Source organism: Arvicanthis niloticus, chromosome 20, assembly GCF_011762505.2.
Source record: "Arvicanthis niloticus isolate mArvNil1 chromosome 20, mArvNil1.pat.X, whole genome shotgun sequence".
In the NCBI taxonomy this organism is placed as follows: domain Eukaryota; kingdom Metazoa; phylum Chordata; class Mammalia; order Rodentia; family Muridae; genus Arvicanthis; species Arvicanthis niloticus.
The window spans coordinates 46,730,218-46,755,412 of NC_047677.1; the positions used below are offsets into that span (position 1 = coordinate 46,730,218).

At 52.2% G+C, this 25,195-nt stretch overlaps 1 protein-coding gene across 1 annotated transcript; it reads left to right on the forward strand.

Annotated features, from left to right (window-relative positions):
* Positions 1-10,944: 10,944 nt before the first annotated feature.
* On the forward strand, positions 10,945-24,324 carry Tulp1 (TUB like protein 1). Its single transcript, XM_034524033.2, has 15 exons — positions 10,945-11,101; positions 11,216-11,267; positions 11,608-11,689; positions 11,797-11,949; positions 12,365-12,511; positions 13,323-13,418; positions 13,512-13,631; positions 13,829-13,950; positions 17,056-17,061; positions 17,144-17,314; positions 17,497-17,609; positions 19,464-19,575; positions 19,655-19,753; positions 21,843-22,014; positions 23,827-24,324. The coding sequence occupies exons 1-15, from the start codon at positions 11,055-11,057 to the stop codon at positions 23,958-23,960; spliced, it is 1,626 nt and encodes a 541-aa protein (XP_034379924.1). The 5' UTR covers positions 10,945-11,054; the 3' UTR covers positions 23,961-24,324.
* The last annotated feature ends 871 nt before the right edge of the window (positions 24,325-25,195 follow it).

Consider the following 25,195-nt stretch of genomic DNA (forward strand, 5'->3'; position numbering starts at 1 on the left):
TCAGGTGTTTCTCGTTACTCAGTAAAGGAAGTAGAGAGGAAAGCTGCCAGGCATCTGGGGCACACGAAGGTGCCTGTCTTGACTTAATCGACTCCATGCCACGCTTGCCCATGCCTTTGCTCTCTTGTCATTCTGGATTCCAGCCCAGGAGGGGACCCTGAAGCCAGGTGACCCAGATAAGGCCCAGTCACCTCTTATCAAAGTGTGATTGGACAATACCACAGCGCCCCCCCTGCTCCCCCAGGTTTTGGGGTTCCAGCCTTTAAAAATGCTATGCATTTTCTCTTCGGGTTGCTTTTCAGCTGCTGAGTCTGTTCCGCAGCCCTGATTGATCAGTGGTGGCCTCGAGTTTAATTCGGTTTTGTCATCTGTTTGAATAAGAAGGTGATTGTTCGAAGACATTCAGCCCCCCGAGACGGTGCTGTTGTCTCTGATTGGTCAGTCCAGCCTGAATTCAAATACAGATCTTGCTAAGCTGGACTCGTCACCGCACATGTTGTTTTGGGTCTTTTGAACTCCAACACAAACGAGTGAGGGCTCAAAGCATTGGACACCAAGAATGGGGGTCTGGGAAGATGGCTGCGGTGGAGGTTTCCAGTAGAGAGGACAGAGCCGTCCAAAGGTGAGCTGCCTGCCGTGGTGTCAGCCCCATGTCTGACGCTGGGAGTTCGCAGGGATAGGAGGAGCAAGAACAGGGACTTCTGAGGCAGGGGTGGGACAAGGTGGGGACACGGAAGCCTCAGACGTGGGAATGGATCAGGGTTAGGGGTCACCCCAGATCACCACAGGCCTGACTGAAACAAATGTATCGGCTTAAGGCTGAGACCTTGGGGCAGAGGGAAGGGTGAGCTCGGCGGCCCTGGAACATGAGGCATGTGGTGCCCTCCTGGCCTGGTTGCAGGAGCCAAGGAAGCAGCCACCAGCAGGGGTGGGTATTGTTCTCAAGGTGGAGGAGGCCTCACAGAAGTCACCACACCCTATCCCCAAACTGCCCTCCCCTTCATCTGTTCTACCCTTGATCTGAGACTCAGGAAGCGGGCCAGATGGGGATTAGGGCAGGGAGGGTGTCCAGCAGGTTGCTATGATGTAAGCCCAGGATAAAGCTCTAATGAGATTAGTCCTGGAGAGGGAGGAGTCCCCACCCTCCCATTTGTGAGGAGCCCTGCCAGTGCCCTGCCCCCCTATCTGCAGACCCCTGCAACAGCCCCCCCCCCCCCCCCATGCATCAGGGAGTCTCTCCAGGGGCCAATGGAAACTAGAGGGCATAGATTTTTCCAGAACCGTGACATGAGCGACTCAAAGGTGCTGGACCAGATCAGAGTGTCCTGCCGGGAGTTGGGGGTGGGAGTGGGGGTGGGGTGTCCGTTTGGGGGAATTGGAAGATCAAGGTCGTTTAATAAGTGGTGCCCGTCTCCCTCTGCCCCAGCAGGAAGACAATGAGGCAAGCCACCACAGCCCAGTAAGAGTAAATCCAGGTCTGAGCACGTGAGTCCGTGGGCAGAATGCTTGCCTGGCAGACACAGACCCCAGCTTCATCTCCAGTGCCTCATATACCCTGTTCAGAGGTACAGGTGGAAACGGGAGAACCAGAAGGTGGAAGCCATCCTTAGTTACATAGTGAGTTCAAGGTTAGCCTGGGCTGCTGTTGTGGTAAATGTTATTTGGGGGTTTTACCCTCACGTAGACAACGTAGCTCCCAAATCAAAGACACAAAACCTTTATATTTATAATAAACTTAAAAGCACTAGAGCTGGGCAGATATCAACCCTCTGTCAATAACCCCAATATGTCACTTGCCTTGTTCTGCCTGGGCTGCTCCTACACCAACAGGCTAGAACCCATGGCCAAGCGTTCATGATCCACCCATGGCGACCTCTTTCTTCTTCTCCCCTAGTGGTCCCTGTCTGAGACCCCAAGCCTGCGATGTTGGGGGGGGTGTCAGAGTTTACACAAAAATGACAAGAATGGTGGCATACTGAGATCTGCTCATCTGGAGATACCATGCTTAGCATTTGAATGAATAGCAGCAGCAGACCAACCCCTACAGGCTACTTAGGAACTTGTGTGGCTAGGTTTTGTTGTCAGCCTGACACACCTGAGTCCCCTAGGATTAAAGGAAACTCTGCTTGTTCCCGAAGCTTGGCCTGTGAACAAGTCTGTGCACCAATTTCTTGATTAATGATTGATGGGGAGGGGCCAGCTCATTTCAGGCAGGGCGGTCCCAGGGCAGGTGGTCCAGGATGCCATAAGAAAGTGGGGCTGGAGAGATGGCTCAGTGGTTAAGAGCACTGGCTGCTCTTCCTAGAGGTCCTGAGTTCAGTTCCCAGCAACCACACTGTGGCTCACAACCATCTGTGATGGGATCTGATGCCCTCTTCTGGTGAGTCTGAAGACAGCTGCAGTGTATTCACATACATAAAAATAAATCTTTTTAAAAAAAGAACCTCCCCTCCCCAAGTTGCTTTTGGTCATGGGGTTTATCACAGCCGTAGAGATCTACCTAGGACAGAACCTATCTCAAACAATGAATAAATAAGAAATATAAAAGCCTGAAGTGTAAATAAAATATCTAATAAAAAAAAAAAGAAAAAAAAGATTAAAAAAAAAAAAACTGAAATATGCTTTAAAGAAGAAGAAATAGAAAAAAAAAAAGAAAAGAAATATAAAAGCAGCCGGGCAGTGGTGTCGCACACCTTTAATCCCAGCACTTGGGAGGCAGAGGCAGGAGGATCTCTGAGTTTGAGGCCAGCCTGGTCTACAGAGTGAGTTCCAGGACAGCCAGGGCTACACAGAGAAACCCTGTCTCAAAAAACCAAAAAAAAAAAAAAAGAAAAAATATAAGCCTGTCATGTCAATTACTTTTTAGCCCAGGCTACCCTCAAACTCAAGCTTAAATGAAAATTCCAGCAAGTTTTCCTTTATTAAAAGTAACCCACGAGGGTTGGGGAGACTCTCAGCAGGCAAGAGAGCAAGGCTCTTGCCGAGAACAGGGGTTCAATCCTCAACACCCACATCAGGTGTGTCACAACCTCCTGAACCTCCAGTTCCAGGGGATGTGACACCCTCTAACCCTGTGGGCACCTGCATGTGCACACACATACACACACACACAAGTAAAACTAATAAACAACTCTTTTTAAAATTAAAACTAGGGGCTGGAGAGATGGCTCAGCAGTTAAAAGCACCGACTGCTCTTCCAGAGGTCCTGAGTTCAATTCCCAGCAACCGCATGGTGGCTCACAACCATCTGTAATGTAATGTAATGGGATCCGATGCCCTTTTCTGGTGTGTCTGAAGACAGTAACAGTGTACATAACATAAATAAATCTTTTTAAAAATTAAATTAAAACTAAAAACTTATACATAAGACAGACTAGGGATTTGTCTCAGCTGGTAAACTCTGAGTGTCTATAAAGTCCTGGGCATGATCACCCGCACCCCATAAAACTGGACATGGTCCTGCATACCTGTAACGCCCAAACTGGGGAGGTGAAAGCAGGAGGGTCAGAGGTCAAGGTCTTCCTTACCTATAGAGAGTGAGTTTGAGACCAGCCTGAGCTACAGGGGACCCTGTCCCAAACACAAAGACGAAATAAAGATTTAACACACAATTCCACTAATTTAATCATTCAAGACAGATAATTAGGACCCCATGTTTGAGGGAGCAGATGGAAGTCAGGTTGCTTTAAAGGGTCCCTTTGAAGTGGAGGAGAGACTCTTGTAATGTGATAGAGGGGTCCTTGGAAGCTGGCTTAATGCCTGCGTGTGGACTTGCCAGTTGGTTTGTCTGTGCCATTTTGCTCACACGCTATACTTCGCAAGAGTTTAAAGAAAAAGTCTCGGGCCAGTGAGAAGGCTCAGGCAGGTAAAGGAGCTTGCCACTAAGCCTGATGCCCTGAGTTCAAACTCATGGGTAGAGGGAGAAAACAAATTGTACTGATTCACCCATCTGAAAATTCCAGGGTTTTGTAGGAATAGCTGTGTATTTGTCAATTTTTATTGGTATAAGCTGAGTAACCTGATAAAGAAAAAGGTTTTATTTGGCTCGATTTTATAGGCTGAAAAATCTAGTAGGAAGCAACCTGTCAGTTTAGTCTTTGGTGGGGGACTCCTGGTGGATGTCCATAGTGGGAATTTGGGCTTCTTTAAAAACACAGAAATATTATAAGAATATGTTTTTGTTTTAATCCCAGGTGTGGGATATGGGGCTGCTTCAGACTGACTGCAGCAGCTGACTGTGATTTGCCTCGTGCTCTAGCAGGGGCGTGATTCTGCCAGCTGCAGATAGTTTCCGCAAGCATGTGACATTTGGAATTCTGGGGACTCTCCAGAGGGTAGGTAAATGTTAGGGCCCTGAGAATGGGCTGTTGGTCGTGGTTTGTTAAGTAGTCGTGAGCAAAGAAGAAACGAGAAGAAAGTAGACATCCTGACAGCGAAGATCAAACTTGCCCCAAAGAACTTGATGTCCCAAATCAGCAGGAAGTGTCTAACGATAATTGATAACATCGCCTCCTTTCCCCTGTCATTTTTTTTCTCTCTTATCTAGTGTGAAGGGGGCTTAACGGGATGGAGAGGGGTGGAAGAAAAATTCACAAAGCAGCCCATGCCCACCTACAGATGTCATCTGGTGGGAGAAACAGAGTTGGCAAATTTCCTGCCAGACAAGCTGGTTCCCATGATCCCATCTCCTCAAAATGATCACACTGAGAACCACCCCTCCAGCCTGTGAGCCATATGCTCCCAGCAGGCCCCAGAGCAGGAGACCCATGTCCCCTTCTCCAGAGCCTTGGGAATGGTCCTCAAGAACTTCCTGCTCTGTCAGAGTCCCTGCTTATCTCTGACTAAGAACTGAGTCCTAGTGAGTCAGCACCCACGGGTCCTGGTCTGGAGGCCGGGAGAGATGTTTGAGCAGGAAGTACCACTGGGCAGGATGTCTGAAGCGGGTCAGAGAGGGGGTGTGGCTGGGGACAGCGCAAGGTGGATGGGAAGAGACGCTATTCAGAAGGATGGAGGGTGGATTGTGATTTCAGGGGCGGGGCAGTTTCGAGTGATGACAGGAGCAGGGCGTGGCTATGTCGATGGGTGGTAGAGGGTGTGAGAGCCACGTGCCAAAACTTCAATAAGAAGGGAGAAGCCCAAGGATGCCCGGGCTCAATAGCGTCTGACTCAAGGAACCAATTCAGTGGCCCCGGGTCATGCGGTGGTGGCGCACGCCTTTAATCCCAGCACTTGGGAGGCAGAGGCAGGCGGATTTCTGAGTGCGAAGCCAGCCTGGTCTACAGAGTGAGTTCCAGGACAGCCAGGGCTATACGGAGAAACCCTGTCTCGAAAAACGAAAAACCAAAAAATAAAAACAAGTTAAAAGCCAGTTCTGAGTTAGGGGCTGACTCTGTGGATAAGAGGGCTTGTTGCTCAAGCCTGAGGACCTGAGGTTGGATCCTAGTGCTTACCTAGAAGCTGAACATGGCCTCTTGTTCCTGTAACCCCAGCAGAGGGAAGCTTTAATGTTAGATTAGAATGACCTGTGTAGGGAGCCCCGCCTGAGGCGGTGACCGGATTGCCCTGATTGATCTAGACCCGCCCTGCCTGTAGGTGGCACCTTCCTCGTGATGGAGAAGAGCACTGCCTTGCCCTTAAGCACTTGGCCTCCCTCTTGCCACAGAGCTAATTTGCCTGCTACCGAAGCAAAACCAGCCAGTCCTCGCTTCCGTCATAGCCCAGGGACCAGCAGCTCTCCAAGATCCTTGCTGGACCACTCAGTAAACCAAGCAACTACCAGGTTCCCAACTCTCACATGTGCTCTTGCTGTTGTTTCTGGTTTAAGGTGACTTTAAAAGTGCACAAGCACACGTGCGTACACACACACACACACATTCACATACACTTCCACTCATGCAAAATACACACATAGACTCATACCTACACAGAAACACAAGACACACATACACTCACACTCACCTACACTTAAGCTCACGCATACACACATTCAATACACACACACACAAGGCTCACACCCTCCGTTGATTCCTCTAGGAAACCCTGACGAACACAGAGAGGCAGAGTCAGGATCCCAAGTTTGCGGGCCAGGCAGTTTAGCCAATCAGCGACTGAGTTCAGAGAGAGCCCAGTGAGAGCAAGAGAGTAAGCCATCGATGCTGATCCCGCCCTCCACACAGGCGGGGATACCCTCCCTCTGTGCACCAGGCTGTATTTCTTCTCTGGTTAAAAACAGGGACCCCATTTGCAGAGAGATCAGGGACTAGTGACTGGCTCAGTTCTAGGAATTTGGATTTTTTAAAGAACCTGGTGTGCCTTTTCTCACCTAGCCGGTTCAGGACCATCCTGCCCAAATGCCCCTCAACCCTTCTGTGACTTCAGGGGTTAGGAGTCCCACAAAGTGTCTGGGTCACTTCCTTGACCAGTGACTAACAATGTCTAGGTATCTTCACTCCCAAAAGATGAATTCCAGAAGAGGATGGATGGAGAGAGGGGAGGAGGGGAAGGAGGAGGGAGAAGAACGCTTCAGGGAGGAGGAGGGTGGAGAAGAAGCAAAAGGAGGAGGAAGAAGAGGAGGAGGAGGAGGATGGAGAAGTCTTGCACCTGCCTCTTGAGCAGTGGGCGCCCCCGTAGGTGGGCTCTGCCGCCACCTGGTGGTGAGGCTGAGTTGGTGCATCCTCATCTGGGCCATCGCCATCCCCTGTCATAGAGGAGACCAACTGGTGGCCCCTCCCACTCCCACTAACCTATTAAGTTCAGTAGTTCTCAATCTGGGGTCGATACCCCTTTGGGTTGAAGACCCTTTCCCAAGGGTCACCTAAGACCATCAGAAAACACAGACATTTACATTACAATCTACAACAGTAGCAGAATTACGAAAATAATTGTTTGGGGTTTTTTTGTTGTTGTTTTTGAGACAAGGTTTCTCTGTGTAGCCTTGGCTGTCCTGGAACTCATTTTTGTAGGCCAGGCTGGCCTCGAACTCACAGAGATCTGCTTGCCTCTGCCTCTCAAGTGTTGACCTTAAAGGCATGCACCACCACTTTGAGAATAATTTTATGGTTGGGGGTCCCCATAACATGAGGAACTATTGGAAATCACTACCTTAGGTTCAGTGGTCTCCTGGGTCCCAGATGCTGGAGGTTGTCCCACTAGAGTCCACAGGAGATCTAGCCTGGCAGTTCCCACCTCTTTTTACAGGAATGGGAGATATTGAGACTCTCCCATTCTGTAACCCAGGTTAACCTGAACTCACAGTAGTCCTCCTGCCTCAGCTGCTGGGATTACAAGTGTGGGCCCCTGTCCTCTTTAATAAGTGTGTTGGAATGTGTGATACTCTGTCTGCAGCCTTACAGACAGTCCCACAGTTAACAGAGTTAAGAGCGAGCACTTGGGCCCTGGCAGCCTTAACCCAGGCTAAGCTACCTGCTCTCAGCAGGCCGCAAATCCTGGAGTGCAGGATCAGAGGCAGAAGAAACCAGTGAGTTTGAAGCTAGCCAGAGTTACATGGTGAGACTCTTGTCAAAAAACCAAAAAAAACCAAAAAACCAAAAAAACACCTCAAGAATAAATAACTGAATAGTTGTAATGAAATAGTCATAATGAAAAGCAGAAAAAGAAGATTTATCCAGCATGGACACACTGAAATGAGAAACAAAGAGGCCCAGTGACCCTCCAGACCATCTTTGGGACTCTGATGTGAGGTTTAGGTTTAATGGAGTCAGGAGGTACGCATAGCCGCATAGCTAAGCAGTCCAGGTCAGAGTGTAGCTAGGTCAGAGTGTGGCCCCGCCCATCCCTCAGTGCGGTCTGGGCTTTGGTCTCTCCTGCAAGGTGGTCTGGGGACATCCCAACTCTTTGGAGACCGTTGTCTCTATAGTTTCCTTTGTTAAACTTCTTTTGAAATTATTTATGTTATATATGTGAGTACACTGTCGCTGTCTTCAGACACACCAGAAGAGGGCATCAGACCTCATTACAGATGGTTGTGAGCCACCATGTGGTTGCTGGGAGTTGAACTCAGGACCTCTGGAAGAGCAGTCGGTGCTCTTAACCGCTGAGCCATCTCTCCGGCTCTCTTTGGGTTGGTTGGTTGGTTGGTTTGCACCCATCAGTAGAGTGCTCCCTGACGCTGCTCCTGGGGGTCTGAAAGCCCACTAGGAGGATGTAATCCTTCCAGTGAGCAAACAAGTTTCATAGATGGAGAAGCTGCAGCGAGGACAGTTGTCGGTCGTCACCAGGCTGGGATGTGTGTTGCAGGTCACACATGTAGTTTGTTTCTGGCTGAAGACACAACTTTGGCTTCCTCCGTGGTCCCACCGGCTCCCTCGCCACTCCGCCGCTAGGGGGAGCCAGGGAGCCTGAAGTTAAGTCCTGTTCCGGGTCTGTCATCCGTCGTTGGTCATCCCCACACCCCCAATACCTACCCAGTTTTCTGATCCGTGACAGGAGGTTATGGGATCTGCCGGACATAGGGTACTGGGAACATAGTAGGCACTTCGCAAAGTATCAGTCAGTTGCTAGAATTCCCCCGTGTTAGGTGCAGTTAGTCACAGAGGGGAAAGGGCATGTGTCTACTGGTATTTAAACCCAGAGACTAGGCTTAAGAGAAAATAAAATGGTCAAAGGAGGGGGTGTAGAGATAGCTCAGCAGTTGAGAGCACTCGCTCTTCTTGCAGAAGACTGGGTTCGGTTCCCAGCATCCATTTGGCAGTCGACCATCATCTGTAACTTCCAGGTCCAAGTGCTACGACGTCCTCTTTCACCTCAGAGAAGGCAAGCTTTCGGTGAACAGATCTGTGTGAGGGTAAAACATCCACACAGCAAAAATGAATATTGTTTTCTAGAAAGATATTATAATAAATAATAAAAAAAAATACCAGGCCTGCAGTAGGTGTCTTGTCTGGATTCGTTGAGTGCAAGCAGTGACGCTTTAGGCAAGTGACTTAAGTCACGAGTCATGGGAGTATGTGGCTGGGATGAACTTGGGGAACAGGCAATCTCTTGTCTTCTGAAAGTTGATTTTAGAAAGCAGCTAAATTTATGTGGAATTGAGTCTGGTGACTAAGGCCAGGCAGGGATCTGGTTGAGAAATATCCCTTCGAGCTCCAAACAAGGTGTAATTACAGAGCCCAAGTCTGTTTGTCCTGAAGTCCAGGAGGCAAGCAGATCAAAGCTTATCTGTGAGCCAGACCTGACTCTCTCTCACCCTGTGCTGGATGCTAAATGCTCAAGATCCTAAAGTCACCTCTGACCCACCTGAGTCCCCTTCCCATGCCTCAAGCCAGTAAACCCTCAGAGGTCTGCTTTTCCCAGAGTCCCCTGTGGGCGGCCCCTGCCCGAACTGACTTTAGGAAATTAAGATGTTGCTGTCAAGGGGAGGGAATTTGAATACTCATACATTCTTCTCAAGATGACTCAAAAATTATTTATTTTTAAAGTTATGTTTGTGTGTGTGTGTGTGTGTGTGTTGTGGGTGCTTTGGGACACATGTGGAGGTCAGAGGACAGCTTACAGGAGTTAGTCTTGGCTTCCCACCATGTAAGTTCTGGAGATCAAACTTGGGTCTTTGAGCTCTTACTACTGAGCCATCTTACCAGACCTTGGCTTTTGTTTTGTTTTTTTTTAAGAATTATTTTTTAAAAGATTTATTTATTTATGTATTTATTTAATGAATATGAGTACACTGCAGCTGCCTTCAGACCCTCCAGAAGAGGGCATTGGACCCCATTATGGATAGTTATGAGCCACCATGTGGTTGCTGGGAATTGAACTCAGGACCTCTGGAAGAGCAGGCAGTACCCTTAACCGCTGAGCCATGTCTCCAGCCCTAAGAATTACTTGTATTAATATTGTTTTTGAGGGGCTGGAGAGACAGTTCAGTGATTAAGAGCACTCCTGTGAGCCCCAGGTGAAATAAAAATTGCTATGTGAAATCAAACCATGGTCAAGATGTGTGACTGTGGGGAGAGCCAGCAGGCCCTAAAGAAGGGCGCCCACGGAGAGTGTTGTGTGTAACTACTCCTCTATTACTCCATCTCCTTCAGGATAGCGACACCACGTGGCTTCTTGGGGCTATTACACCTATCTTATACGTGAGGGAACGGGGTGGGGGTGGGGCGTCAGCTCTTCAGTGGCAGGCTCAGGGCTGCCTTCCAGCACACGAGGCTCTTGGTGACCCCAAGGGCCTGTGTCTAGCAAGACTCCCTCCCTGATCTGGAAGCTTTGGGGACCCCTTAACCCAACAGAACACGTTACATCTCTCACACCAATATTCTAAAGGCCCCAGACCTTTAAGAGTGTTTCTCAAGCCAAACCAGCAAGGCAAGCCTGTGATCCTACACTTGGGAGGCAGAGGCAGGCAGATCTCTGGGAATTAATTCAAGGCTAGCCTGGTCTACAGCAAGTTCTAGATGAACTGGGGTTACATAGTGAAACTCTGTCTTAAAAGAAAAGTCGAGCTGGAAAAATGGCTTACACAGGGCACACACATGTCGCCACACCCTGGAAGGAGAGGACTGATTTGTGGTCAGGACCCCTTCACACATAAACCATGACATGTGTCCCTCCCACACGTGCAATAAATAAATTAAACATTTTTAAATGAGCATATCTCAGGCTGAGTATGGCGTCACATGCTGACAATCCTCACACACAGGAGACTGGAGAATCTTGGGTCCCAGGCTAGCCTATACAGGAAGGCCCTGGCTGCAGAGTGAGACCCTGTCTGGTGAAAGAGGGAGGGGAAGACAGTCTGGAGGGCCAGCCTGGCCATTTACTCTCCAGCACCACTGACATCTTAGATAGGGAAGTGCCTGAGTCTGGTGGAAGGTGGTATTCTTTTTTTCCAGGCTGCTGTACTGAGGAGAGCTGGGCTCTTCCCTTCAATGGTTGAGTCCATGGGGCTGGAACATCTTGTCCTCAGAGGTGCGTCCTGATGGCCTCTTGGCCCGGAAGGTGGGGAGAAGCTGAGCTGAGATTAGCTAGGGAGGAAGGGAGGCTGGGAGCTTCGGGTCACCAGAGAGGGGTGGCGGCCCTGGCAGGAACACAAGAGCGCCATGCCACTGCAGGAAGAGACCCTTCGGGAAGTGTGGGCGTCAGACAGGTGGGAGCCCCCACATCGCCCCCACCTGAACCCCAAACCCTAGTTTTGGGCCCCAGTGGGGAGCGGGAGAATAGAATGCAAGAAGGGAACAGCCTGGTTCCTTTGTTCCCTCAGCGGCCATGAAGAGGACTGTCTGAGCCCTGAGCCCCCGCTGCGCCCCAAACAGGTGGGTCACCCGGTTTGGGGATTAGAAAGGAGGTGTGAAGATGTTTTGGTGTGCACAGGAAGGGGGGCTGCCTGGGAGAGGTTCTCTCACCAGCACCTGCAGCTCTTGGCTTGACGAGTTTAGAAGAAGAAAGGGGGGTTAGGATGTGGGGTATCCAGAAAGACTTTGGGGGGGGCTTTGGGTCTTGGAAGTGACCACCATGTGTGGATAGGACATCCACCCGGAGCAGGGGCTGCAGCACCCCTTGGGATAATCCGAGGCTATTTCTGGAGGCTCCAAGAGATTAGAGGGGATGGGAACCCTAGAGTCCCCTTCTCGCCCCATGACCCCTATTCTGCAGCGACCCGCCCAGGGACAGAAGTTGAGAAAAAAGAAATCTGAGACCCCCGAGTCTCCGGAATCCAAACCCCGTAAAGCTGGGGGTGAGTCCTGGGGTGGAGTGGGGAGAGGCACGGGAAGGTGCGGGTGCGGGAGGCTGAAGTGGGGACCTCCAGGCCAGGACCCTGCTGAGCCCGAGGTCTGGCCCCAGCTGGGCGCAGGAAGCACGGGGAGCCGCCCGCAGACCCCGCGGAGCCGCGCGCTGCGCCCACAGTCTACGCCAAGTTCCTGAGGGACCCCGAGGCCAAGAAGCGGGACCCCCGGGAGACCTTCCTGGTTGCCCGCGCCCCAGACGTGGGAGGCGGTGAGTGACGGGGAGGGGGTGAAGGACAGATGGTGCCAGCTGGCCAGGGAAGCAGGTATCACCCCCCCCCCAGCACCCAACCCTGGGGGGGGGGCAGTTTCTCTGCTCTGCCCCGCTCCCCCTCTCCTACACTATAGGAAAACTGAGACAGCAGGAGTCCAACCTTGAGCTACAGCTAGTAACCGTAAGTACCCCAGATTGGTCAGAAGCAGCCTCACAACGGCAAGTGGGCAAGTGAGGCCGGTGGGAAGGCAGATTGGAATACACAGACAGACAGATCAGGAGGGAGGGTGACTGGGAGACAGAGCAGAGCCCTCCCACCGCAGCCTACTGCAGGAAGGTGCTGGGAGCCCCGTAGCACCCTACAGGGACTAAACCTCTGGAGCCTGTTTTATCAGAGAATTTCTCTCCACAGAGGAGGATTCGGAGAAGGATTCCGATGATGATGACGACGATGATGATGAAGAGGAGAAGAAAGAGGAAAAAAAAGAAAAAAGCTCTCTGCCCCCCAAGAAAGCACCCAAGGAGAGAGAGAGGAAAGCCAAGACTCTGGGATCAAAGGGTAGGTTCAGGGAGCACCCAGGAGCCCGTGAACAGGCAGAGAATCCTCTGGAGGGGCGGGTGAGACCCCAAGGCTCCTCATCACTTTCGACCTTGTGAAGAGGTGATACGCTCTCCCCCCTACACACACTGGCGGTCTCTAAGGAGATCAGTTGTCAGGGCTGCCACAAACTATGGAGGTGCTCCAGGACGAAGACTGTTTTCTTGGTGGGGTTTTGCCTCGTGTAGATTAGCGTTATAATTTTTATAAAGTAAATAAAGGTAAAAAAAAAAAAAAAAATCTGTGGCTAAAGACACTGATGGCGCCAGGCTTGGGCGCTGGCCCAGGAAGGTCGGGTCAGAAATGTGTGGGACACTGGAACCGGGTCTCTGTGGAGGGGCAGAGGCTAAGGGGCTGGGGAAGGTCCCTTCAGGAGAGGCTGAAGGATTCAGAGGTTCAAGCGAAGACCTAGCAAGACCCATTCATTCCGTCCCTGCCTCTTAAGTAGGGGAAAAAAAAAAAAAAAAAAAAAAAAAAAAAAAAAAAAGCGCCGGGCGGTGGTGGCACACGCCTTTAATCCCAGCACTTGGGAGGCAGAGGCAGGCGGATTTCTGAGTTCGAGGCCAGCCTGGTCTACAGAGTGAGTCCAGGACTACACAGAGAAACCCTGTCTCGAAAAAAGAAAAAACAAAAAAAGCTAACACAAGACCAATAGACCCTTGTCTGGTTTGGGCACCCCAGGGACCTGAAGCTGGGTTAGGAGTTAGCCCTCAGCCCCAAAAGGTTCCTTCCTTCCCTGACCCCGCCCCCATCCCCAATCTCCTGTTCCCAGGGGATGTAGGAAGCCCCGATGCCCCTCGGAAACCACTCCGAACCAAGAAGAAGGAGGTAGGGGAGGGAACCAAGCTGAGAAAGGCCAAGAAAAAAGGTAAGACCGGACCCCGGGGGGCGGGGGGCGGGGGGCGGGGGGCGGGGGGCACTGGGTGTGGTGCTGTGGTGACTCCGTGGATCCTGTCTGTAGGGGCTGGAGAGTCTGACAAGGACCCCTCTGGGAGCCCAGCAGCCGTGAAGAAGAAGATTCCAGCAGCCATGTTCCTAGTTGGGGAAGGTGGCACAGCTGAGAAGGGTGTGAAGAAGAAAGGTGGGTGGCTCAGGGGTGCTGGGACCGAGGACGTTGTGTGTGCAGTGCCCCGTGACGGGTGTGGGTGAGAGCGACACCACGCGGCAGGCTTCTTGATACCCCTGATCGCCAGGCTCTGACAAAAGAGGATGATGGGTATTGGAAAACGTGGCCAGGTGGGGATGAGGGGTTTACAGCCTTTTCTCCTCCACGCTCAGGGCCCCCCAAAGGCTCAGAGGAAGAGAAGATGGAGGAGGAGGAAGAGGAAGAAGACGGGGATGCATCCATAGTGACGAAGAACAGCAACCAGAAGGGCAAAGCGAAAGGAAAAGGCAAAAAGGTTGTGACCCGAGGGGCCCGCGGGACTTCGGGGTGAGGACCTGGCTCCCCATTATGTGACAGGGCACAAGGCCTAGGAAGATCAGGTTCGTGGGAACAGAAGAGACAGGGAACCCACGGGCTGCAGAAATATCTTTTAGCTCCCAGTTAGAGGACATGTGTACTAGGGAGGCTGAGCACTCCGCAACAGGGCTGGGTTGTTTTTTTTTTGGGGGGGGGGGAGGGCACAGATAAAGTCTTGCTATGTAGCCCAGGCTACCCTGGAACTCTGGCACTAGGATTACAGGTGTGAGTCCTAGGATTCCAGGCTTCCTTGAGGCACAACTTAGACACCTTTGTGAACGTCAAAGGGCTGAAACTGGCTAGCTGGACCAGTTTTAAAATGCTCCTCTGAGCTCACCCTCAGGACCCGTGGACGGAGCAGCCCGGGTTCCATATGCACACATATGGGAAGTGGCAAGCACAGGCAGCAGGGTCAGGTTGTTCAGAGTTAACCACAGCTACACCCTGAGGTTGAGGCAAGCCTGGCCTATATGAGACCCTGCCTCAGACATAAAATAGGGCCAAGGCAGAGAGAAAGCAAGCAAGCAAGCAAGCTGGGCAGTGGTGGCTCATGTCTTTAATCCCAACACTCCGAAGGCAGAGCCTGTGTCTCTCTGTGACTACTAGGCCAGCCTGGTCAACAGAGTGAGGTATCCAGGACAACCATAGGATAGCCATAGCTACACAGAAAAACCCTGCCTCAAACCAACATAAATAAATAAATAACTAGCTGGGCTGGAGATGCCTCTACAGTTAAGAGCATTGGGTGTCCTTACAAAGGAACCCGATTTGATTCCCAGCACCACCCACTTGGCACTTCACGTTTTCAACTCTACTTCCAGGGGCCCTGATGCCCTCTACCACACTCTGAAGGTACCAGGCGCACCTGAGATACACAGCCATGCACTCAGGCAGAACGGTCACACAAAGAAAAAAAAAAATACATCTTTACATATAGTCAATTGATCTCCGGCTGCCAAAAGGCTCCAGAATGTTCCCCAAAGTTACAGAGTCCATTCTGACTGGACGTCTTCCACAGTCAAGATATGTTGCTAAGTACTTTGAAGATAATATAGGCACACATGCTTGAGTTCACAGACAACTGGGGGCCTGGCTGAGATTGTCGTACACAGCTCCTCTAACGAGACGGCCCAAGAGCCAGCCCTGGTCCAAGCTTGCAGGGTTAATCGTTTGTGGGGGAGTGTCAGGTCTTCTGGGATGGGTTCCGCATTAACCCAGATCCCTGTGGTGGTCATAGTATCTTACCTCAGGTAGAGGCAGCCCTCAGAGCAGCAGGCTTCTGAAATTCACAGGTGTTAGAAATGTTTGAGTAAGGTTTTCCCCGGCTCACATTCCACACATAATCTGGTCTTTCCCAAGTTTCTTCTGGAGCAGGCTGGAGTCCAGTCAAGATGGTCATTTACCCCTTGGCATTGTCCCCAGGCTGTGTCTTACCTCACACAGGTGTAGGTCTGCCCTCAGCAAAGGGCTGTTCCCATAGATAACTCCACAGCCTCAGGGGCTGAAACCTCAGCCTGATAGGTCCGTCTGTCCCCTGAGGGACTCCAGTCCCTGTTCCCCTCCTGTCACAACCAGAGCAGGGGGTGAAAGGGCACCAGGGCTCACCCTGCCTCCTCCTGTAACTGGCGTTACTAGGAAATTCTCCAAGAGTGAAGTGAGCTGATGGGTTCTTGAGTCAGCTATGTCTTGCGGAGTAACACACAGCCCCCAAGCCTCCGGGCTTCAGCTTTCTCCTGCTAAGTTTCTGGGGATCATAAATCTAGGCACGGCTTCACAGAACCGTGTGGGCTCAGGGTGTGGCACATGGCTGTAGTCCCTGGAAAACCTGGGAGAAATGGACAGTTTCTACATGGTTTCTACATTTCTACATTGTTTCGGTCATGGGTTAGAGACCTCTCTTCCTCTCCATATAGACTGATATGCATGGCAGTTTCCACAGAGACAGCTACTTCCCAGTGTGTTGAGGACAATGAAGAGACTTATTTGGACAGCTAGACATGGTAGTAAAGACTTCTACTCCAAGCGCTGGGACGCTAAGGAGGATTTCAGTGAGGCCAGCCTGGCTACAGACTTTGAGGCCCTATAGTGAAACCCTATCTCAAATAAACTAAATAGTGGCTGGAGGAATGGCTCAGTGGTTAGAGCACTGGCTGCATTGGCAGAGGACCTGGGTTCAGTTCCCGGCACCCACGTGGTCACTCACAACAACTCATAACTGCAGTACCAGGGGTTTTTGTACCCCCTTCTGGCCTCCAAGGGCACCAGGCACATGTGACACAGACAGGCTGACAAAACACTCATAAATATTACAAAAACCAAACCAAACAAACAAACAAACAAAAAATCACCTCCACAACAGAACTGGTCATAGTAGGTAGTGTTATCCCAGCATTTGGGAGGTCAAGGAAAGAACATCAAGAGTTTGAGCCTAGCCGGGCGGTGGTGGCGCACGCCTTTAATCCCAGCACTTGGGAGGCAGAGGCAGAGGCAGGTGGATTTCTGAGTTCGAGGCCAGCCTGGTCTACAGAGTGAGCTCCAGGACAGCCAGGGCTACACAGAAAAACCCTGTCTCGAAAAAACAAAAAAAACAAAAACAAAAAAAAGAGTTTGAGGCTAGCCTGGGCTACATGAGACTCTATTTTAAAAAATGAAAATGGCCGGGCAGTGGTGGCGCATGCCTTTAATCCCAGCACTTGGGAAGCAGAGGCAGGTGGATTTCTGAGTTCAAGGCCAGCCTGGTCTACAGAGTGAGTTCCAGGACAGCCAGGGCTACACAGAGAAACCCTGTCTCGAAAAACAAAACAAAACAAAACAAAACAAAGCAAAACAAGAAAATGAAAACAGGAATGTTATATCCAGCTTACAGACCTTTGGTGGTAGAATATGGAGTCAAACTGGGACTGTTTGTACTCAGGCTAAATAGTTATAACACATCACAGAATCTAGAGCCTTCTATCATGGGGCTGGGCTGCTGGATATAACATGAACGAGGCACCTCAGCTCCCAGGTCTGGATGCTAGACCTTGCTCTTTTCTCCCTACAGAAAGTGGTAAGTGGTGGCCTGTCCTCCCTGGGGTGCAGAGATGGGACCTATGGAGCGGGGTGCCCTGGCTGATGCACCGTCTGTGCAGCAGGAGGAGAGAGCCCCATCTCCCCCTGTGGAAGTGGGTGAACCCCGAGAGTTTGTGCTGCAGCCAGCACCCCAGGGCCGGGCAGTACGCTGCCGGCTGACACGGGACAAGAAGGGCATGGACCGCGGCATGTACCCATCCTATTTCCTGCACCTGGACACGGAGAAGAAGGTCCTGAGAAAGGGAACGGGGCATTCTAGGGCTGGGGGCGGTGTCGAGGGCAGAGAGGGAATAACTGTCTAGAGCTGGGGGCGGTGTCGAAGGCTGGGGGGTGTCTAGGGCTTGAGTGTCTACGGCCTCTCTGGTCCCCCAGTTCCATCTGTCTCACTGTCACCTCTCTGTCTTCTCTTCAGGTGTTCCTCCTGGCCGGCAGGAAACGCAAGCGGAGTAAAACCGCCAACTATCTCATCTCCAGCGACCCCACCAACCTGTCCAGGGGAGGAGAGAATTTCATCGGGAAGCTGAGGTGCAGCTGTGCTTCTGTCCCTCATGGCTGGTGGGGTGCTCACCCCCCCCCACACACGGGGTGCTCCAGAGACGCTCCAGAGACATCTTCCAGCCTAGGGCATTTCACACTCTGACATGCATAGATCTCTTGGGGGAACCTTGTCTAGATGGTTTTGGGGGGGGGGCATGCCAACACCTCCCCCAGGGGATATAACCAAGGGTCTAGCTCCATGCAGGCAAAGTCAGGCCTGTAGTCCTTGTCATTGAGAGCTAACACTTCACACATAGAATCAAGGAGGTTATACTACAGGGTGTGGTGGTATGTGCCTATAATCCCAGCTGCTGGGAAGTAGACAAGAAATATCAGGAGTTCAAGGTCATCCTTCCCTGTGTAAGGAACTTGAGGCCAGCCTGGGCTATGTTAGATGCTGTCTGAGAGGGGGTGGAGGGAATGCAGCTTAGTTGCTAAACCACATTTGGTCCCAGCACCATATAAATCAGGTGTCATGGAACATGTCTGTAAAACCAGCACTTGGGAGGCAGAGGCAGGAGGATTCACACTTCAAGGCCAGCCTTGGCTCTACGGCAAGTTCAAGCTTCACAGGAACTCCCGAGACCCTGCCTCACGTCCTGAACCCCAGAACCAGCAGGCAGAGGCAGGCAGGGCTTGATGAGTTCAAGGTCAGCCTGGTCTATACTGTGTGACAGTCTCAAAAACAAGCAAAAGCAATATTTACTGGGTGAATGAACAAGAAAAGGGGTGACTCGGTGTCACCAGGATGACTTCCTGGCCACCCAGTTACTCTGAGGGCTTATTTTGTTTCTGTATTTAACAAAAGGCATGTAGGGGCCTCCCTGAATCTCAGACATAGTTCTAAACACTTGCCAAATATTAGCCAAATGTTGTATTTTCTTATGAACCAAACCAGAGGGGGATTGTAGCTGTTCTGACTTTCAGGTGAGAAAGCTGAGGGCTAGCAAGACAGCAAAGGGGGTGAGGGGCTTGCCACCAAACCTGATGATGAGAGTTCAATCCCAGGGACCCACATGACAGAGGGACTGAAAGTTGTTCTCTGACCTCCGCTGTGTGCATGACCACACACACACACACAATCACACACAATCACACACACACACACAATCAATTAATCAGTCAACTTAAAGAATAATCAATGACAACCAAGTAGGATACCTGAGACTTTCCTGTTTCCTAGGGCCACATAGCACACAGATGGAGCAGAAATTTGAATGATTTGCTTCTTAATCTTATTAGTCTGGGTATGGCCTATGCAGGCACAGGCATGCTGGTATATGGTCATGTGGAGGTCAGAGGACAACTGTGTGGGGTTAGCTCTCTTTCTACCATTGTGTGGTTCCCAGGGATTGAACTCGGGTCCTCAGGCTTGTGCTACAGACACTACCACCTTGCCAGCCTTTTTTTTTTTTTTTTTTTTTTAAGACAGGGTTTTATGTAGCCCAGGCTGGTTTGGATCTCACTACACACACTGGAGGATGACCTTGAATTCCTGATCTTCTGCCTCCATCTGCCAAATGCAGCTGCTTCTGCCACATCTGGCTCTGCTCTTCATGCTGTTGGAGATTGAAGTTAGGGCCTGAGGCATGCAAAGAAGACTTAGCAGGGTGCTGATGAGCCCCACAGCCAGACTGTGTCAAAATAACAATGATAAATAATAATAATTATCTTAAAAGCTCCCCTTCCCTTTAAGGGAAGCCTGGATCAGGGCACATGACATGCTTAGTCCCAAGACACACACCACCCCTTGCTCTCCCTGGGAGGCTATGGGAAGGCTCTTGGGGTAGGAGGTGGTGGGTACTCCCCTGCCTTAGCCCAACTCTCTCTTTCCAACCTCAGGTCTAACCTCCTGGGGAACCGCTTCACTGTCTTTGACAACGGGCAGAATCCACAGCGAGGGGGAAGAGGTGATGTGGGAAGCCTGCGCCAGGAGCTGGCAGCTGTGGTCTATGTGAGAAGCCACTGTCCCCGCCATGCCAGGTTCTCCTCAGGTGGGATGCAGCCTGATGCCCTCCCTCTCTGTGTTTCAGGAAACCAATGTTTTAGGCTTCCGAGGACCTCGCCGTATGACCGTCATCATCCCTGGAATGAACTCGGACAACGAGAGGGTCCCTATCCGGCCCCGAAACGTGAGCCTCTACCATCCTACCACCTGTCCCCCAGAGCCTTGCTCTCTGTTCATCCACTCAACATCAGGGCCAGGGATCCAGCTTGGCCAAGTGACTCTCCTGGGTACACTTGTCACAGATTCCTCTGGCCACTTGTAGAATGAGCTCAGGTTCTCTGTGACTGAATTCATGCCAGGCACAGTGGCACACCCCTGTAATCGCAGAACTTGGGAGATGGAGGCAGGCTCAGTAATTAAGAGCTAGATAGCAGGAGAATTCCAAGACCCTAAGCTACTTGTAACACTGTCTCAAAGAAATAAACAGGTTTCCAGGCCAGCCTGAGCTACTTGTAACACTGTCTCATAGAAATAAATAAGGCTGGAGAGACGGCTCAGCAGACAATCTCTTTCAGAGAGCTTGAGGTTTGTTTGGAGGATTGGGGGGGGGGGGGCGTCTGAGGCAGAGTCTCACTAAGTAGACCAGTTCAGCGTTGAGTTCCGAGATCTGCCTGGCTCTGCCTCCACACACTGGGATAAAAAGACATGCACCACTATGAAGCAATACGACCCCTCTTGAAGCTAGAGTACCAGTGGGTGAGGGTAGACTGTGACAAATGAGCAAAGTCTGGGAGACATTAAGTGTTAGGGAAGGGAGGGGGAGCAGAGAGGGACAGCAGAGGCACATGGTCGGCACACAGGTTTCCATCCATGGAAGGAGGGTGGTCTTTAGTTTAGGTTTAGGGACATGGCATTCAGAGAGCCTTACAAGGAGCCTGAGGCAGAGGTACCTGATGGGTCAAGAGGTCAGTAGGGTGACCATCATGGCTAAAGGTCACAAAGGCCGAGGTGATTCCTAGGGGTGGAAGGGGCCTGGTTAACTGGCTTTTGCTCGAGAGACATGAGAAGTCATATTGGGGTTTGGGGCCATTGAACGACACTTTAAAGAGGCGAAGTTGGAGAGTACGCAGTGTGGGATAAGAGGGAGAACTAACCAACCAACCGTCCTGGGCTCTGTCACTCTTGTAGGCTGTGTGAGCGGAGGATTTCAGAGAGCAATGACTGGTGTGTCTCATGCTCTTCCGTGACTGATGTCCCTTTATTTCTTTCTGGTGAAAAGTAATAGCCCTGTCAGCTGCTCATGCATCCTCCCTGCTGGAAGGCCAGGCTGTCCTAGATGGACAGGCCATCCTAGGAGGCCAAGCTGGCCAGAGAGCTGGGCCCTGCAGGTTCCCTGGGCCCCACAGTTGCTTCTTCTAAGCCCAATTCAGTAAGAACCAACATCTAAATGTACCACGGCAGAGAGAGAGAGAGAGAGAGAGAGAGAGAGAGAGAGAGAGAGAGAGAGAGATGGAGTGGGCTCACCCAGCAGAGAGCTCACCCGGCAGGCGGGAGGTGCTGGGTTCCATTCCAGTACCACAAAACACAGGTTTCATGGTTCATGCCTGTGACCCCAGCACTCAGGAGGTAGAGGCAGGAAGATCAGAAGTTTAAGATTATTCTCAGCTATACAGGGGGTTTGAGGACAGCCTGGGCTATATAGGACCCTGAAAACACACGCACTTGCACACACACACACACACACGCACGCACGCACGCACGCACGCACGCACACACGCACACGCACGCACGCACGCACGCATGCACATACGAACTCGTACACATGAATAAAAAGGAGGACTTGGAGATATCTCTGCTAATAAAGTTCCCATGCACAAGTCTGGACCCTGAGTGTGGAGGGTGCTGGGGAAAACCCATGCAAAAGTTGAGCACAGTTCCTGTAACCCAGCACTGGGCAGGAGATGGGTGGATCCCTATAGGCATTGATCACCCAGCTTTGCCCAATCAGTGAGCTCCAGGTTCAGAGGAAGACTAGAACTGGAAGGTTCTAGACTACCAAGAACTCCTGTTGGGTTCCGGGTGCACCTTTCCGCTCTACCACAGTGTTCCCCAACAGGGCTTCTTCTCAGCAGGGTTCTCCCTGCATCTGCTGATGCCTTCTGTGGGCGTGGCAGTCCAGTCTGAGCAACAGCCACACACACATCCTGGGCCCCTGAGTAAGCCCAGCCGCCTCTAACCACCCTTTCTTGGTTACCTCTCCTCGGGCACCCCAGTCCAGTGATGGGCTACTAGTGCGTTGGCAGAACAAGACACTGGAGAGTCTCATCGAACTCCATAACAAGCCACCCATCTGGAACGAAGACAGTGGCTCGTACACCCTCAACTTCCAGGGCCGGGTCACCCAGGCCTCTGTCAAGAACTTCCAGATTGTGCATGCTGATGACCGTGAGTATCCGAGGGCCACCCAGACCTTTTCCCACCAACTCCTACCCCTGCTCCCTCCCAGGACCCTTGGGTAGGTGCTAGGACATTCCCAATGGTACCTTGATGAAGGGAGGGATAAGTTGCTGAAGTCTGGAAGCCACACTGAGTCCAACCCCTTTGTATGGAGTAGGTGGGGAGACCCAAGGCCCTACAGAGGAAAAGAGAGAGAGAGTTACAACGTATTGTTATCAAGATGATTGTCCTAAGACAAGGTCTCACTATGTTGACTTGGCTGTTCTGAAACTCTATGAGGCCCAGGCTGGCCTGAAACTCACAGAGATCCCCCTCCCTCTGCTTGCCCAGTGCAGGGATTAAAGGCATGACCACTGTGCCCTGCTAAAATAGAAGATTGTGTTTTTAAGGGCAGGGACCGTTGGGGTTTGGGCAGAAGCATACACCCCCTTGTGTGTCGGTGTGTGTGTGTGTGTGTGTGTGTGTGTGTGTGTAGTCCCAAGCAACCTGCAGGAGTTAGCTCGCTCTTTCCCTTTGAGCTCTGAGAATCACATTCAGGCCTTCAGGCTTAGCAAGAAGTAGAGTATGGATCCCACATTTCTAAGTGTCTATTATGTCCTTTTTTGTGTGTTTTTGTTTTTTAGGATTTATTTATTTATTTATTTATTTATTTATTTATTTATTGGTTTTACACAGAGACAGGGTTTCTCTGTGTAGCCCTGGCTGTCCTGGAACTCACTCTGTAGAACAGGCTGGCCTCGAACTCAGAAATCCACCTGCTTCTGCCTCCCAAGTGCTGGGATCAAAGGCGTGTGCCACCACTGCCCGGCAGATTTATCATTTTTATGTGTGTGCCTGCATGAGTTATATGCACTTTGTGTGAGGTGCCCACAGAGGCCAGAGGGTGTCAGATCCCCTGAAACTGGAGTTGTAGGCAGTCATATGGGTACTGAAAACCAAACCTGAGTCCCCCAAAAGAGCCATCTCTCCAGCCCTCTGTCTCTTGTCACAGACTTACCAAAATGAGGGTCCCTCTCAGAAGCTTGGGCAAGAGGTCCCACCGGGAGTACCACACAAAGGACTCCGGGTTAGAGGGTTTGGCCAGTACTATGTATCTAGTACCTCCTGTCTCCCCAGCCTTGGGACTACTCTCTAGGCTAGTTCTTGTAGGAGCCTGATCTGCCCCCTGACCAGAGCTGGGGTGGAGGGGGGTTTGTTTTTGTTTGTTTGTTTTAAGGTGGTCAGCTTTGTCCTCAGAGAGCTCCAGGCCTGGACATTTGGGAGGGAGGTAGCAAAAGGATTAGGAGAAGTTCAAGGCTAGCCTTGGCTACATGAAGTCCTGTCTCAGAAGAGACAGAGAAGGGAGGAAGGGGCTGGGGGAGGCTGATCAGTTGCAACTGATAGCCCTGATCAGAACCGGCGAAACCTGAGTCCAGTGCAGTGAAGGAGGGAACACCTGGGGTTAGAGAAGGGTCTGAAGTAGGGTCAAAGGTTAGCCTTATGGACTCGGGGCAGGCCAGAGGAATGAGGCCAAAAGACAAGCAGTGAGGGAAGGGTTCTGGTTTGGGCAAGTTTGACAGGGTCTGGTACTGCTAGATTACAGGTTTACTGTAGCCCCAGGCGGCAGGTGACAAGGTAGGGCCCTGCCCTGCAGACTCTGTGTGACAGACCCTGTACAGGCTGGGCTGATTGGATGACACAGACCAGGGAGGGTGGCCAGAGGCTGCATGGGGGCTAGGAGTTCAAATCAAGGAACAAGACCTCGCTTTGTTGAGGGGTTGCCTGCCGAGATGGGGGTCACTCCACGGTCTGTGTTCACAGCCGACTATATAGTGTTGCAGTTCGGCCGCGTGGCAGAGGACGCCTTCACGCTGGACTACCGGTACCCGCTGTGCGCCCTGCAGGCCTTCGCCATCGCCCTCTCCAGCTTCGACGGGAAGCTGGCCTGCGAGTGACCCCACAGCCCCTCAGCGCTGGGAAAACATTCGGTTGGGGGTTGGCAGGGTCCCTCCTCCACAGCTCCTATGGAAGGGCTCACCCCTCTGCCTCTCGGTGACCTCCGTACATCCCCCAGCCTGGCACCGGCAGAGGCAGAGGGGATGGAGACGAACATCTGGTCGCCCAAAAATACTTGCCTCGCCCCCTCCTCCCCAGTCACTTCCTGTCCGGGAGCCAGAGTCAGATGTTCGAGGCCCCTCCGGGCCCGAGTTGGGGGGGGGGAAGGGTAGTAGGGGGGAGGAGACGACGGTGAAGCGGAGACAGGGTCCCACATCCCTAATAAAGTCACGTCCCGGGCGGAACGCATCGGTAGTTCCTGGATTCGTGTGTGTAGTAGACTCAGGTGCTTGCGCGTGTCCTGCGCTCCCGCGTCCCCTTCTCCTGTCCTATGGAACCTCGGCTAGAGCTCAGGGTCCGGGCCCCCGACTCTCCGGCAGCAGAGAGGAGAGGGAGGGCCCCAGAGGTAGAGGAAGAGGGAGAAAGGGAGAAATTCGAGAAACAAGCCACTCGGGGAGAACCAGACAAACCGGGTCCGGGCAGGGCGGAGCCGGGTCTGGGGCCCGGAGTGGGGGGCGGGCTCTCGGCGGGAGGGGAGCTGCAGAGGCCTGGGCTTCCGCGGACCGGAGTAGAAGGGTGGGGAGCCCGAGACCCCGTGCGCGCTCGGGTGTCACTTGGATGGGCGAGACCTCGCTCCCCAGGACCCTAAACGTCTCCGGGAGTTCAACCCAGTGGGCAGAGCTCCACTCTTGGCTCCGCCCCAGGCCTGATCCCTCAAGATTCAGCGGAGTACCCATAAGGGGCCTGTGTAGGGGAGGTGGGGACTCTGAGATGACCAGGGAGAAGTGGGGTGTGCGGGAGTGTGAATCCGCAGCGACGGGCGTTCTTGGGGCTGGGTGGTTAGAGAGACAGCAGGCCCCGGCCCGCCTTAGACCACTCCCCCCAAATAGCACCGCCCACCCGTGGGCCCGCCCGCCATTGGCCCCGCCCACCGGTCCCGCCCCTCCCGCCCGCAGCCCCCACCCCCCGCCCGGCTCCCTCAACACAAACTTTCCGTCCCGCTCGCTCCCTCCTCCGCGCCCAGCACCTCCCGCTCCGGCCCGGCTCATTCCGTACATTCCGGCCATCCCCCTGCCCACGACCCCCCTTCTCGGCCCCCCTCACTACTCCCTCGGGCCCGGCGGAGCGGCCCGGC